Here is a 16,191-nt window from a genome sequence, read left to right on the forward strand (position 1 = left end):
GATAATCGCGAAAAACGAAAGTGCCAAAAAAAATTAATTTAATTCATCTTGTATAGGGTGTAGGAAGTGGAAAAACGCAATTCTGAGCCGTCCATCTGCCTATACGGAACCCAAATTTCCTCAGGAATCGAATGGAATAGGTTTTAAGGCTCTATCTCTCATAGTTTCCGAGATAATCGCGAAAAACGAAAGTGCCAAAAAAAATTAATTTAATTCATCTTGTATAGGGTGTAGGAAGTGGAAAAACGCAATTCTGAGCCGTCCATCTGCCTATACGGAACCCAAATTTCCTCAGGAATCGAATGGAATAGGTTTTAAGGCTCTATCTCTCATAGTTTCCGAGATAATCGCGAAAAACGAAAGTGCCAAAAAAAATTAATTTAATTCATCTTGTATAGGGTGTAGGAAGTGGAAAAACGCAATTCTGAGCCGTCCATCTGCCTATACGGAACCCAAATTTCCTCAGGAATCGAATGGAATAGGTTTTAAGGCTCTATCTCTCATAGTTTCCGAGATAATCGCGAAAAACGAAAGTGCCAAAAAAAATTAATTTAATTCATCTTGTATAGGGTGTAGGAAGTGGAAAAACGCAATTCTGAGCCGTCCATCTGCCTATACGGAACCCAAATTTCCTCAGGAATCGAATGGAATAGGTTTTAAGGCTCTATCTCTCATAGTTTCCGAGATAATCGCGAAAAACGAAAGTGCCAAAAAAAATTAATTTAATTCATCTTGTATAGGGTGTAGGAAGTGGAAAAACGCAATTCTGAGCCGTCCATCTGCCTATACGGAACCCAAATTTCCTCAGGAATCGAATGGAATAGGTTTTAAGGCTCTATCTCTCATAGTTTCCGAGATAATCGCGAAAAACGAAAGTGCCAAAAAAAATTAATTTAATTCATCTTGTATAGGGTGTAGGAAGTGGAAAAACGCAATTCTGAGCCGTCCATCTGCCTATACGGAACCCAAATTTCCTCAGGAATCGAATGGAATAGGTTTTAAGGCTCTATCTCTCATAGTTTCCGAGATAATCGCGAAAAACGAAAGTGCCAAAAAAAATTAATTTAATTCATCTTGTATAGGGTGTAGGAAGTGGAAAAACGCAATTCTGAGCCGTCCATCTGCCTATACGGAACCCAAATTTCCTCAGGAATCGAATGGAATAGGTTTTAAGGCTCTATCTCTCATAGTTTCCGAGATAATCGCGAAAAACGAAAGTGCCAAAAAAAATTAATTTAATTCATCTTGTATAGGGTGTAGGAAGTGGAAAAACGCAATTCTGAGCCGTCCATCTGCCTATACGGAACCCAAATTTCCTCAGGAATCGAATGGAATAGGTTTTAAGGCTCTATCTCTCATAGTTTCCGAGATAATCGCGAAAAACGAAAGTGCCAAAAAAAATTAATTTAATTCATCTTGTATAGGGTGTAGGAAGTGGAAAACAACACTACACATTCTCCTAGACCCGATGTGGTAATGGAAGTGAATGAGATAAATCAAATCTGTTTCATGAATATTTTGTTTAATGCCTCGGAGTCCCCGAGAGACAGCTGAAATTTCAGCCATTAGACGACTTCAAAGGATCGAGTGTTCTGGCTTTGTTGTAACAAGTGAGGGCGAGAATTTCGTGAGTTCAATTCCGAGCGCTTGCGCGAGGAAAAGACAGGATTACCTCAATTTTTAAATTGATTAATCTGTTGTATTCTCAGAATGTCTTCATTCATTGTTCCTTCATCAGTCGTCTGCTGAACCTTTCGCGCGTAACAAACAATTCCCAAATTTCAATTTGGAATTCAATCTGGAATTGACTATCAGTGTCACCCGGACAATCCTGTTTTCTATTCAACCCCAATTCCAAGTTAATGGCCCATTGTAGCCCCCATAACGCTTCATTTGGGGGTTTAATCCAATAAAGCACACGATGTAAAACCGTCCGACTGTGATTCCATTATCCGAGACAAGCGTACAGATACAAAAACATCAAAATAACGACATACCGCGTTTATGTAGTTGTAAAGAGACAGGCCGTCATCCCAGGGCTCTTCCCTATCGCAGGATAAGTTCATCGGTCGGAGTACGTGACTGCGATCGAGGGAGGAAAGCCCATGAGCAAAAACTTGAACGCTGTCGTAGACAAGCGCCGGTTCTGCCTGAAACATGTTGAGAATAATTCAAGAAAATAAAGTAAGAACGTCTGTTTTGCTCTGATGTGCACCGAGAATAGCGGAGCTAATGTCACAGATGGAATAAGAAGATACGAACCTGGATAATTCCAGTTCGATTGAGAATGGCATGTCCAATCGGCTGGAATCGCTCCATCTGCCTCAAAACCTCGGCTATCCGCGGCTCCTCGAGATCGACTAGCCGAAAGGCAGTCATGTTTACACTGTTGTACTTGAAATCCTCTAGATCGAATGTCTCGATATCCTGAAACAATGTCAGGAGAGTTGAAGGCACTCAAAAGTTTGGCCGCTTTATCGATTCTTAAGTGACACGGGACTTGTGTTTTATTTATTTTTAACTCGGGGATAGGTCAAACTTTCGTCGCGGCGATACACGCTTTAAAGTTTTTACTCCCAGTGAATTGACCCGAAACTCGTTCCGCAAGCTGTCTAACTGCTTTTGTGATGAGGGTTCGAGGTGCTTCTTACAGACTTTTTCTTCTCTCGGTTGTCGGTCTGACTGAGGAAAGGGTACTACAAAAAGGGGAAACAAAGCTCGACCAGTGTTGTGTAATTATGGAGAACCGTGGATGAAGCAGTGTTGTACAATGAAGTAACCAGGCTCATTCGTTGGTGGATGTCTTCGCAGGTGTCCGGTGGCGCTATGATTTATAATTATACCGTGATGCATAGGACAACGGGGATCGTTAAAGTGAATAACGCGGTTTTTCCACGGTCAACGAACTTGCTAGTGGACAGTGTAATGCCGGGGTTTACTCAGGGGCAGCGACTACGGGACTACCTGGCCACGCCGGGGTGACTGAACACGCGTCTAACAATATTCGTGATGCTGTCCAAGTTTTCGGATATTTGTCGGAGCTCGGTGAATGTGATTATTTCGTGAATTATGGGGGCTCGGTTGGGAGGAACTCGTGGGGCTGTTGCGACCGGTTAATGAAGATTTTGTACTTTCGGGGGAAATGTAGGAACATTTTCGTAGGGAAACATAACGCATTCGCTGGCACACGGAGAGAAATTTTTGGTAAAAATTATCGTACTGTTCTGTAAAAGTGTATCGTGAGTCTTCGCTTCCTCATTTCTGCCCCGATATTTAGTAAAAATTAATGGATGATGATCAAATTTTATTCTAAAGTCTGAATATATCTGAATTTGATTTTTCAATTGATCTAATAATCATCATTCTCGCCGAGTTGATTACTAATTTATAAATTTCTGAAAAATTGAAAGTGTTGATTGATAATTAATACAATAAAAATTGAAAAATTACACTACAGTTAACTAATTTTGTACGTAATAAAATCATTTTAATCTGCGTCATCTGCGCTTTTTTGTTCAATTTCTGTTATCAATTCCTCATAGGCGAGGCCCTTTTCTCAATATTTCATTTATTGATTTTCGAACCCTTCTCACGAACTCAATAGTACGAAATTTACTGTGGTCTTAATCCTAACCGGCTTACACAGGCAGAACTTGTGACGGAAAATCCACTCTAAATGTAATCAAAAATTAATGGAAATCCTCTGTTTGCCGATGCTCCAATACTTTCTGTATTTCTTCGTTCAATGGAAATAATTCAGTACTCACGAATGTGGTAAACATGTAGTGGTAACGGTGGTCGTTCATTTGTAGCTGCAGAATCTGGAAAAGGAATAGATATTGAAAACACACGGGATGGGAAAATATTTTCGTTCTATATGAATGGAAATTAAATTTCTCACAACCACTGGCGAGTGACAACCAATTTATGGAATAATAGAGGGAGTCAATACGCGAGGGATTAATAATGGACGACCGGCATTCAAGTCACACACGTGTCATGGACATTTTTCTGCACTAAATTGCGGGAAAATGGAGATGATAGATGGTGAATGAATACAGAAGACGATTTTTTCGGCCAACTGTGAGGAAATTTACCAAATAATTTTTTTTTCTGACATCAAGTCAAAATAATGAAAATAAATCATGGGATTTTTTCTAGATCTCGAACTGAAAAAAAAATAATAATAAAATTCAGATGTTTTTGTAACCGCTCCAGCTAAGCGGTCGGGGTAATTTACTCTCAATCAGAAATTTTATAATGAAAATTTCGCTATCTCCTTCTAATTCGGAAATATTTCTGAAAAACTCAGTTAAAGATTAAATCGACTTATGCCGTTTGACCACTTCCCTACTGAAATAATAAACTGTTGAAAAAATAATAGAGCTCGAGAGCAATGAGACTCCCGTTCCGTCTCCCTCAGCCGGAGAAATCTGACACAACGAAATCCACTCAGATCCAAAATAACCGAGGGAGAGGTGAAACGCGATAGAAAATACCGAGACGAATATCACCGGCGTTAACCCCCAGCATGTGCCAACTGTATATATCTCAAGTGTACTAGAGGTTTGCGAACTTTGTATTTTCTTCTTCGGTTCATAAATCTCATGGTATCCCTCGGTAACCATGGCGATTCCTTTCTTTACTGGAGGAATTGCTGCAATAACCGTACACAGGCACGTTAAAAAAAAGAGAAGGATCGAGCCAAATATGAAAAAATGGGGAGAAGGATCTAGGAATTCGGAGGCAGCGTGAGGAGAAACCGGGGCATGTAGCGTATGAAATAAAACTCGAACTTCTTGATGAGTTTTGAAGGAATGTTAGGGGGAAAAAATATACTTGATTCAAGTATATTTCAGTAGCGAAGCGGTAAACCGGGTCAAGTCGATTTTGACTTTTGGTTTTTTGTGGATATCTCAGAATCTAAGGGAGATAGCAAAATTATTCTCATGACCTTTTTTGTAGAATTAATTCAGGGTTATAGAAAAGGTCATGACAAAAAATTTTCTATCTCTCTTAGATTCAGAGATATTCGGCAAAAACTGGCTAGTAGTCGAAATCGACTTAACCCGGTTCAACTCGAAGACGATTCTTTTGCGTCAGGCCGGATTGTAGCAAGCCCTCCCAAGTGTAATCTAAGGGTCAGGCACTGAGTGAGGTGTGAGGCTATTCAAGTATGAAAAAAAAATTTTTTTTAAGTAATAATTATTAATAAAAATTCAATGTCTTAATTTAAGTGAAATTTCAAATGTAAATTTTTAGAATTGTTCAATGAAGTTTCAATATCTTCAGTTGCCACTCCAAATTTCGTAATCATCTCCGAGACTTGCGTCTCATTAATCTTTCAATATTCTTCCACCGGCAATAATTCATCTCCAGACGTGCAAAAAATTTTTTAATTAATCACAAAGGATCCTTAATGCTAAAAGAAAGCGCAAAAAAATGCAATCTCCATCGTTTCATGGAGTTATTATTCTCTACAAAATATGCGTGGCAACAGAATCCATAACAGGTAGTCTGCAAGCACTGGACGATTAATAACAGGAAATTCGATTAAACTTCTCCTTGAGTCTGGAGGCTCTCCTCAACCCACCGATCTGTCCTCCAAGTACTATTACGTCCCTTCCGCCCAATTGCCATTACGATATCGTTTCTTGTTTGTTAAGATGAAATCGACGGCTCATAAAATTCAATCTGACGGGTATTATCAATCTCCACTTTAGCAAGAATTTTCCTCTGATATTTTAATAAGATTGATCGCCTCAGACGCAACCAAATTGAACCGACTAACTCGGTGTCTTCAATGCAACGGGGAATTTCGATTAATCCCCACGTCGAAAAATTATGGGGAGAGTGGGAACACTCGGCGAAATTTTAACGCCACAGCGAATTTTTAATTACGGAGAGATTGAGTTTTACAATGAGTGCCAATTAGAAATGCCACGATGGCGTGAAGAAAACGTACTCGCGCTTGCTGGAGACCATCGCCGTCTTCTGTTTGACGACGAGAAAATTCAGGAATTGTTCGACAAAGTTTTAATTTCATAAAACGACAGCGTCTCTCTTAATCGCATTTCACGGCCCGACCGAATTCTTTTTTTTGAGGTACAGTTTCTTTTTTCAATCTCCGTGGGCGGTATTTTCATATCAGAAGGAATTTTAAATACCAGTTGTTAAACAATGTTTTTAACTCGTTTAATTTGAAGTTAAAAATTTAAATTCGCTAATTTATTTAAATTTTTTAAATTGCACTCAGACGAATTTTTTAATTGAATCGAATAGACTTCATTTGGATTAAATAAATTGTTCATTTGATTGCAATAAAATATTATTTATTTCGCAAAATTGAAATATTTGAATTAAATTGGGGATAAATAAAAATAAATTGATACTGAAATCAATTGGAAAACGTCACACGAAGAGTTTCAAATTCCGAAGAGTCGACTCACCGCTCTGAAGAACTGCTGCATGTGCAGAGGATCGGTATCTATAATGAGCTTGTAAATCTCCTTCTGCCTGATCTCACGAAGTACTTGACGGTAGGAGCCAGGACCAGCCTGACGTATGTACATCTCAGTGCGTGTGGTTGGCGGTGACTTAACCAGGTCCTGAAGCTTGAATAGACCTGTGTACACAGTGAATATTGTACATCAAAGAACAATCAAACTGATGACGCTAGGCTGCATCGACTAATTGAAAGGAGATTATCCAATCAGTGTACGTCACCGAGCGTGTCACAACTAAATTCTTCTGCTTTAATCGACGCATTGAAATGTCTCGAAAAAACGGGGGAGCGAAATAGCTTTTGTAGTCCTGAGGTGAAAATAATTTCGCCAGAGGTATTTTCAATAAGTTTTGTTGATATGTTATTTAAGGAGAAACGAGTTGATTTTTTTTATTGATTATTTGACAATTTAGCTGTTCAAGGGATTAAATTTTTAAAGATAATAAAAATGATTAAACGATTACGGGTTGCGAGAATTTGACATTTTACTTTCAATGTTAATACGCGGAAAGAATGTAAATTTACTGATTAACATAGTAATTCCGAGAGCAAATGAAAAACTACGACGAATTGGATGAAAAAATTCGGCTGACAAAATTAAGATATGATGGAGTCCGTTGAAAAAATTACTGTTGAACGCAGTAAAAATTGAGAGGCGGTAATTTTTAATTTAATATTAGAATTCCATCTTCTAGCTTATGAAGTCGTAATAAATTCAACAATTAATTTCATTGATCAACAATTTTCTTCGCAAAACAGCACAAGAAATCATTCAGCTGTAATAAAAATGATCTCGTGTTAAAGTGGTTCGTTCGAGTTACGACAGCGAGACTGAAGTCTCGTCGAATAATTCTATCAACGGAAAACAAGGTGGAGGGGTGAGTGGGATGCGCATCCACGTGTGGATGCCGAGGATATTGCCCACAAAACGGCCGTTTCGACGATTTGTATCTTCGATCGTAAATCCAGCCAGCAAATCGTTTCCGACACCCACCCGCGTTCTACCACTTTAGGACTCTAATTCCACCAGTGGGTGGTGTAACTTACAGCATCCGCAGAATACAATTGCAGTGATTATTTCACATGGGTTATCGTCCTCACTTTCTTCTCTCCCCCCCCTTCCCCCCAGCGATCGTATAAATTGATTACACCCTTGTGTTCGTTTGAATCGTTTTAAATTGGACGGATAAAATAGTAATTGGCGTCGTCATGAATGATACAGGTAATATTGGGGGGCAGGAGTCGACAGATTTTGTTTCAATTAATGGGCATTCACCGCGAGTAACTGATCTGGTGGACGAATATTACATTTGATCAGTGAAATACAGAGATCATTGACGACAATGGTTATCAAATGGAATGGAATTCTTGTGGCAATTGAAGAGTGGAAGTTTTACAGATAATTTTGAAATTGATCATGCGGCTTTTTAATCGATTGATTGATTTTTTTTTTCATTTCTATTCGTCAATCAACGGAAAAATAATGAATTTTTGAATGGATTTTAAAAATCTAAAGGTTTTATAATAATTTTCTCTTCTCAATTAATGAGTATTTACAGGGAAATATTTGTAGAAAAATTTTTCAGCTCTTTAAATTGATAAATTGCCACTTGAATTGATTAATTCCTGAATATATTTTTATAAGTACAAAAAATTGAACTTGAGCTTCCACAATAATTTTTATCATCCCGCTGCTCGTAGAGAGTAATTTACTTCCGTAAATTGAATTTCCACTCGCGTGAGAATCTATTCTATTACTTCCCCAAATTCCTTTTCACATCTTCGTAAAACGTCGTCATAAAGAAATCTGTCACGTATCTCCCCCGAAATCCATACACTCCCCCGAGTTCCTTTGAACGTCGTACAAAGTGGTGGGTGATTCCTACAAGGACCCACTTGGCTGGACAAGTGCGCTAAGGAGAGTATACAGAGCAAGAGGTGGTTTGCCGAAGCCCAGTTGTGAATCTTCCCCGGATAAGTCTCGACGCTGCAGGCTCACGTGGCGTTAAAAACGTTTAAATTGAAAAATAAAGAAATCCAACATTCTGTGTAGATTTTTCCAGCTCTTATTTTATCACCACTGCAGTCCAATTACTCGGGATTTTGCGACCAGGTAGACGAGCTCTCTGCGGTCACTGTCGCGAGTGCAAGAAAAATTAGAGAGATGAGAGCGTGAAATGAAATTAAAAGAACTGGATGGAACAAATTTTTTTGTCTTATGACATTCGTCGTTTAATCTTCGGGATAATGACTATTCAGTTTAGCACATGTGGAGATGCTGTTGCAGAGTGGTATCCGAGCAATTTCGTATCGCTCATTGTGTCGCAACCACAGAGAATTGAGGAGACAATGGGGGTAATACACGATGTGGATTTCGCCTTCTGACGTTGGAGATGCTATTCAATGACTGAATATTCTAATTATGCTCGTCAATGCTTCATCCCGTGGAGCTCATCAGCCTTTGAGACGGCGCTCTGAGGAGTATTTCCGGAATTCTTCGGGAAATTTTACCGAGTTTGGGAGGCTCGGGGTGGATGTGGGGAGAAACCAAACGAGGGGGGGGACGAGTGAATGCGGATGGATAAATTGTTGGGAGATGAATGCGAGTTCTGGGCGGCAGGGAAAAATTCCGGGGAATGGCATTTTGTCCGGCGGTCGGATCGGTCGTGGGGTTTTTCTACTTGACGGGAGTGCTGGGAAGAACCGGTGCTCGGGGAGTAGCTACGGTGAATTTAAATAGTTTTTACGAGACATAAGAGTTTTACGAAAATTTAAAATTAAAGGTGAAATTAATTTTTATCAAAAATTAATGCAGTGTTAATTTCAGTGCAAGTATTCCGTGAAAATTCATCGAATTCAGGGGAATTCAAGTAAATTTACTCATGATTTTTTACTTGCATTGATGATGCGATGTAATTTGTTGCTGGATATTGATTTTTTCATTGAATATTCAATTTAGTTGGTGAATTCTTGTGATTCCAAGGAATTCGCTGATTTTTCATTCATTTTCGGAATAATTAAACTGAAATTCACAGTTCCCACGGGTTTTTTCATGAAATTATGAACTTTTAGTGATAATAAATATAAAAATAATGACAATATTCCTTAATGATAAGAAATATAAAATTTCTCCATTTTTTCACTCTCTCAAAAATTCTCAATCAACCGTCCGCGGAATTTTAATTTTTTCCCAACAACAAAAAATTAAATTAAAGTTGAAATGTCACTAATCAAAATTTCCGGAATTACACAGAAAAATCAGCCGAAAACTGTATAAATTGAGCAGAAGTGCGGAAGAGGAAGATATTCCAGAAGAAAAGTTGAATATGGTGTCATTATTTCATCCCCACGTCTTCTAAGAGCTATTCGCCTCTTTTTAGGGCACTGAAAGGTGAAAAAAAATTATGGTGAACGGACGTGAGACGCATATAAAAGTTCTTTTCGGTTGGCGTTGGTGGAGAAGGGAGAAATGGAGGACGTGTGTGCTTGCGGGGACGGTGTACACTGGTACCGTCGAGAATGGGAGGGTTGAGAGTGATGGGAAGATTACAAATAGAAAAATGTGAGAGGAATGTCAGTGTAAACTGGACAACTGAATAAATAATCGAACCGGAGTACCTCAAGATTCAGTCACTCCCGAGGGGATGAACGCATTCAATTTCATCATGAAGCTCATAACAAATCAATTCCCGAGGGAATGAAGAATGAAAAAAATTCTGGAGGCCAAAATTTTTCTTCTGCTTCACTCCAAAATAAATCAACTTAAGGAATCTTTCGACCACCTCCGAAAATATCTCAAATTGCAGATATTTTTCCTCCACCCTTGCCCTGACGATACATGAATCAATATGAGAGCGAAGAAAACCTGGAACGATCGGAATTCTTTGATCCAAACTCGCCAGACAGCAGCAACATACCCGGTATTCCAGTCAAGATCAAAGTAAATGTCGGTGGGTTTGTATCAAAAGAACTAATTCTATGTAACTCACCATAATTTTCCTCGTAGATTATAGCAACTCTCGTCCAATTGAGAAAGGACATGAGATCCTTGAATGCCTTATTCAGATGATCCTGAGATGGATAGAGATTTATACTGAACTCTTTGAAAGTTGGCTCAAAGTCCATTCGTGCCTCCAAGTGTGGTACGTCAAGGGCTTCGCATATACTCTGAATGTGGGCGCCTAATAGTGGGTCCGATGGACCGAATATACCCTGGACCGATCTCGATAGTTGTTTGCAGGCTGAAAAATCGAATTATTTCAATTATTAAATTGTTTTGAATGGAATTAATGACGAAAACAATATTCAATCTTATCATTTGGCCCCCATAATCCTTATTCTGACCTTTGTGACCCTGAATTTGACCCTCGAGGGCCCTCACCGATCCTCTTAATCCTCATTCTACCCCTCGTGATCCTTAATCTGACCCTTATGATCTTTAATTTGACCCTTACGACCCGTAATTTGATCCCTTTGACTCATAATCTGACCTTTGTGACCCCCGTGATCCTCATAACCCTTAATCTGATAATTGTGACCCTCGAGACCCTTATTCTGACCCTCATGAATCTCATTTTGACCCTCATAGCCCTTAATTTCGGCGTCGTTATTTCGACTATCAAATTTTCATCACCAGAAGTCGATTTGGATTTTCATAATATAGAGATATTTGACATTATTTTGAAACAAATCAACCAAACTCAATAACCCCAGCGAACTTATTGATAACTCACGACTATTGCCAACGCGATGTAACAAAAATCGCGAAAATAAGTCGCTGCAGTCACACAGATACCGCCCGAGAGAATTTAACCACAGGAAGTGGTTGTTTTTCACCCCAACGTCAGTGAAAAATAGTTCGGAAATTGATACGTCCGAGGAGTCCACAGACTCTTCTCTATTCGTGTGCCATATAATACCCAGTTCGAGCACGACTAGTCAAAGGCAACTGGTCTGACCCTCTCCGATAAAATATTCACCTCACGCGATCGTGTGGAAAAAAAACACGAGTAGAATTTTTTCCCCCATTCATTTCTCCTTTTTCCCTCAGTCGCTGGTCGATTTTCACACATATCGACGGAGTTCGGTCCAGCGTAGACCAGAAGACGCAGTTGTGATATGAATTATTCACAGGATGGAACTTGAAGGAAGAGTCGAGAGACTCCTCTCCCCTAGATGTATAGGGACAACAAAAGTGAATCATTTTATCGTTGGATATGAATTTCATCAGGATCTCGAGGGCGAGAGCTCGGAGATAACGGAAAATCCTCGGGTGCTGGAGTAATGGAAGTCCAATCAGCTTGAATCAATTAGCTCATCGGTGGGAGAGAGAAAAACTAGGTTTTTGGTTAATCCTACTTGTTTCGGTCTTCTTTCGACCAACAACAATCGTTTTGTTTCTGTCTTGTCAACACTTTTTCCCGCCGCGTTGGACCTCGCCAATTTTCTCGCAGCTGAAGCAAGAAGGCCATCAGCTGGAGACTAACAGTCTTAAGCCATCAATAATACTGATGTATATTGATGGACGTCGTTGAGCTACTTACACCCTCTGTTTTTAAACATCTTTCTTGTAATGGCGAGCAGATGGCACGTTTCGTCAACGTGATTATCACATTTACCAAGAAAATACTCCCTGCGGCGTCCAGTGGCTTGAGGGTGGCTCAAGTTGAAAGAAAGTGCTTGTCGTCACAAAGAGAAATTATAAATTGAAGATGAAGCTGAAACTAGCGGAATTTTCGTCAGCGGAAAGTTTAGTAACGAAGTGGTAAAAGGAGATAAGTCAATTTTGACTATTGACCAGTTTTCAAGCAATATCTCGGAATCTAAGGGAGATAGCGAAATTTTTGTTATAACCTTTTTTGTGGAGCCGATTGAGTGCTACAACAAATGTAATTACGAAAATTTGGCTATCTCCCTTAGATTTCGAGATATTGATTGAAAACTGGTCAATCGTCGAAATTGAATTATCTCCGTTTATCACTTCGCTACTGAATTCAATTTAGAGGATATTTAAGTGTGGGAGAGTCAAGTAATCATGTGTGCAAATGTTTTTTAAGCGCGAAAGTGTTTGTACATTAGTTAACAACATTTGTACACCCTAGAGTCGCCCAAGACAAATCTTCTGCTGCCGAATCTTCCGCTAGTTTCAGCTTCGTAAATTGAAGAACTATTTGTTCTTCATTCAATTGTAAATTGAAGATTTATTTGTTCTTCACGCAATATAGTTGATAATTTGACAAGATATTACAGTTGGACACCAACAAAGTCTCGCACGCATGTCTCAATGTTTCAGTTTGAGACATTAAGAGCGACTTGAATGTCTCAAGAAATGTTTAAGAAATTCAGAACGTCGGCAAGAAGAAACAATATCTCCTTTGTCCTCAAGCAACATCCCGATAGAATTTTATTCCCTCTCTCTCTGCACTTATTTTCTCTCTCAAGATTCCCCGCAGCTCTGTCATCCAAAATAAAATATTCAAATTGTGAGTCGTGCCTCAATCCGTCTCATGTAACATTTACATACGAGATAGAATGCTGATGTTGGGATAGGGTTTTTCCTCTAGGTTTATGGGTTTTCGAAACCAGCTCGCGATCATTCTGTTCCACTCCGGGATTAGGTGACAGCATGGCTTTGGAAGAAAGTGAATTTTACGTGATTTTTAGGCTCTCAAGTTAAGATATTAAAACATTAAGACATGCACTCCAGACATTGTCTACAGAATCTTTCGTTTCAAACTCATAATGTTCCATTTAATTTTCCAAAGACGACAAGTTGTTCTGTCCAATGTCTTGAATTAAGCCGTCCTAAAGGCAATACTGCCTTTAAAGGTTCCACACTGCAGATTATTTAAAAGGCAATTCCTCGTGAGCAGTCCTTCAAGTCAATCTTCCTTCCTGCAGTCCTCAACTCTGATCAGTTCAAATAATCACCTGTAATTTGTCCAATTATGCAGCGCCACTCATGCAAAACTTTCAGCAAACACTTGAGCACGAGCATCCTCTCAGAGACCACTATTTACGCGCAAAGTGCTTCGGGGATTTCTCACTTTATCATTCAACTCGAAAATTTACTGATAATTTTATGTGCAATATCAGCCCGGAACGAGTCGTCAAAGGACGAGAAGATAAAACACGTCATACAATTTAACGTTGAAGTATTTGCCTCGGGTGAATTTTGATGAGCCGTTGCTTCAAGAGCCCTTTCCATCATTTTTTTTTAATGACTCTGTCTTGAAGTAACTGAGGAAGACATCAGGCGTAATGAAAGCAGAAAGATGTTTTCGCCGTGTAATTTTTCCTCTGTAATCATAATTTTTTTTCAAGACTCCTTGGAGGCAGTCTCTCGGGTACTCTTCGTACATTCATGCCTCAGAATCTTCTTATCTTGGTCTCGTTATGCGCAACGGAGTTGCTGGGGTCCGTGCTGAATGAGAGAGGGAGGAAGTTGTGAATCAAGATTGAGGGGTGGCTTTTCTGGGGAAAAAATGCCGGGATGTCTTCCATGTGTCTCCATGATTCTTCGCTTTTCAGGGCTTCAAGGGTCGCTGACGTGCTCGAGACGAGGATGCCATTGTCATTTATTTTATCGAGAACTAGAGGACTACGCTACCTGCGTGTGAACCTCATATGATCCTTATTCTAACCCTCATGACCCTTATGACTCTTGTTTTGACCCTCATGATCTTATTCTGACCCTCGTGATGCTCAATTTAAACCTCATGACCTTCTTCTAACCCTTGTGACCCTTAATTTAATCCTCATAACCCTTATTCTTATCCTCACAACCCTTATTCTGACCCTCATGAGCCTTATTCTGACCCTCACGACCCTTATTTTGACCCTCACAGAATTTTTGTAATGAAAATCTTCAAAGAAAAATCACGAATCCTTCTTTCGAGCATTCGCTTTACCATATCTTCAACTAGAACTGTGACATTCCTATCAGGAATTGCCGAGAAAATACAATTCCTAACTGAATTTCCCAGCGACGAGGGCTTGTTACCAATCTCTTCATATCTACCAATTTAGAAAACAAGAATCCACCGGAATCTGTATAGAAAATAGACACGTGTCCCATCGACTCGATCTCCAATCTCCCCAGAAATCTGGAATTGTTCCAGCGGGCGATGAGAGCTCCCGGGGGATAAATCGTTAATGTATCGTCTATAGCTGTAGACGGCAGAGTGGAAAGTAGAATACAACGTAGGGGGGAACAAAAAGCCGTGGATGGAGAATCCACTTGGCTTTGTAACCCAATTTTCTCATTTATCCTGACTCCTGTGTCTCCGGAGAAGTAGATGGCTGGATAGGGGAGTGATGCCAATGTATCTGATCTCCGAGCCGTGTCTTATCGATATCTCAATGTCTTCTGGTGCCTCGGGAAGCTTCGTCTTGAGGCGAGTCCTCTGGCTTTCGAAAAAGGGTGGAGCACGGAGTCGCGACAATGGAGTTTACAGGGGGCTTTTCTTTCTTATTCTTTACCTTTCTTTGATGTTCTGAAGGAGTCGTCCTTCGGCACATACTGGATGTCGTAGACGAGGGTTGTGTTCGGCAGCAGGCTCTTGTCCTTGTTTATTCTGTAGACTGCGTACTTGAAGGCCAACTCGGAGGGACTGTCCTTTTGATCTTCAGTGAATATTGCACCTGGAATTAGACAATGGGGTTCGGGGGGATTAAATTCGTTTATTTACTTGAGTTATTCTCGGGTTTGGTTGATTTGTTTGAAGAAAAGTTATAGTTTGCGTATTTTGAGTTCGTTAGTTGTTTTATGAGCGGATTTTTTTCATGATTGTTTATGTGAATAATGTGAAAATTTTGGAGGGAGATCAATTTTTTACCATGAAAATCATTTTTTCGGAATCGTAACAAATTTATTCATATTAAAGATTTTATCGGAAATCGATTTCATAATTTTTTAACAACTTAAACAACTTCAATTATTGATTTATAAACAAAGAATGTTTAAAATATAATAATTATGGACAAAATGTGATTTAAATTACGCTGAATAGTCATGATTTTATTCAAATCTTTTTCACGCAATTGAATTGACAAATGATATCCTTAAATTATATCCCTCGAACAATTGTCAATTTTTTATAATTGATTGGCGCCCACCAAAATTTATAAATTATCCCGCGCCTCGCCCTCTCACATTATTATCAATATTATTTCCCAAAAGAGGTTTCGTCTCAATAAATATAAGTTTATTTCGAAAGATTTCAATTGCTCCTGCTCTCACGAGTAGTAAAAAAATCACGAGCAGCTGAAACTCCTGCGGAAATGGTATCGTAGGTGCAGTTGGATTCACCTATTGGATATCCGGGGCTATCAGGAGTCACTGGGGAGCATTGGGGCAATCACAGTCCTGTACCGGCTCCAACGTCTCGTGCATCGGCCACGAGGGGAGGCCTCGATTAATCCGAGGGAAATTGAGGCGATGATCATTTCGCCTCAATATGCCATTCTTGGTGGGATTATCGGCTCTCACTACAGGTTTTTCGGGGTCAGCCGGGGGCTTCCAAATGACCGATGATGAAAAACGGATTGGGGGTTGATCCTCTGAGTGATGGGAGCGAAAAAATACTCGAGTGAATCGTGGGAAAGTGCGGGTGAGACGGAGAAATGTGGGATAATCAGGTGATTACCTAGGAATTGGAAGAAAATAATGAAGAAATAAATTAACC

General features: G+C 39.6%; 1 protein-coding gene across 1 annotated transcript in view; it reads right to left on the bottom strand.

Annotated features, from left to right (window-relative positions):
• Positions 1-16,191, bottom strand: part of LOC107036929 (glutamate receptor ionotropic, kainate 2) — a 102,322-nt gene that overhangs the window by 46,019 nt on the left and 40,112 nt on the right. The window contains exons 2-7 of the mRNA XM_029126031.1: positions 14,987-15,148; positions 10,495-10,746; positions 6,450-6,625; positions 3,768-3,821; positions 2,263-2,427; positions 1,998-2,150 (exon numbers count right to left, since the gene is read on the bottom strand). Of these exons, the coding sequence (XP_028981864.1) occupies positions 1,998-2,150; positions 2,263-2,427; positions 3,768-3,821; positions 6,450-6,625; positions 10,495-10,746; positions 14,987-15,148 (962 nt within the window). The remainder of the gene's footprint in view (positions 1-1,997; positions 2,151-2,262; positions 2,428-3,767; positions 3,822-6,449; positions 6,626-10,494; positions 10,747-14,986; positions 15,149-16,191) is intronic.

This window comes from Diachasma alloeum, unplaced genomic scaffold, assembly GCF_001412515.2.
Source record: "Diachasma alloeum isolate Michigan unplaced genomic scaffold, Dall2.0 Dall_scaffold_00212, whole genome shotgun sequence".
Classification (NCBI taxonomy): domain Eukaryota; kingdom Metazoa; phylum Arthropoda; class Insecta; order Hymenoptera; family Braconidae; genus Diachasma; species Diachasma alloeum.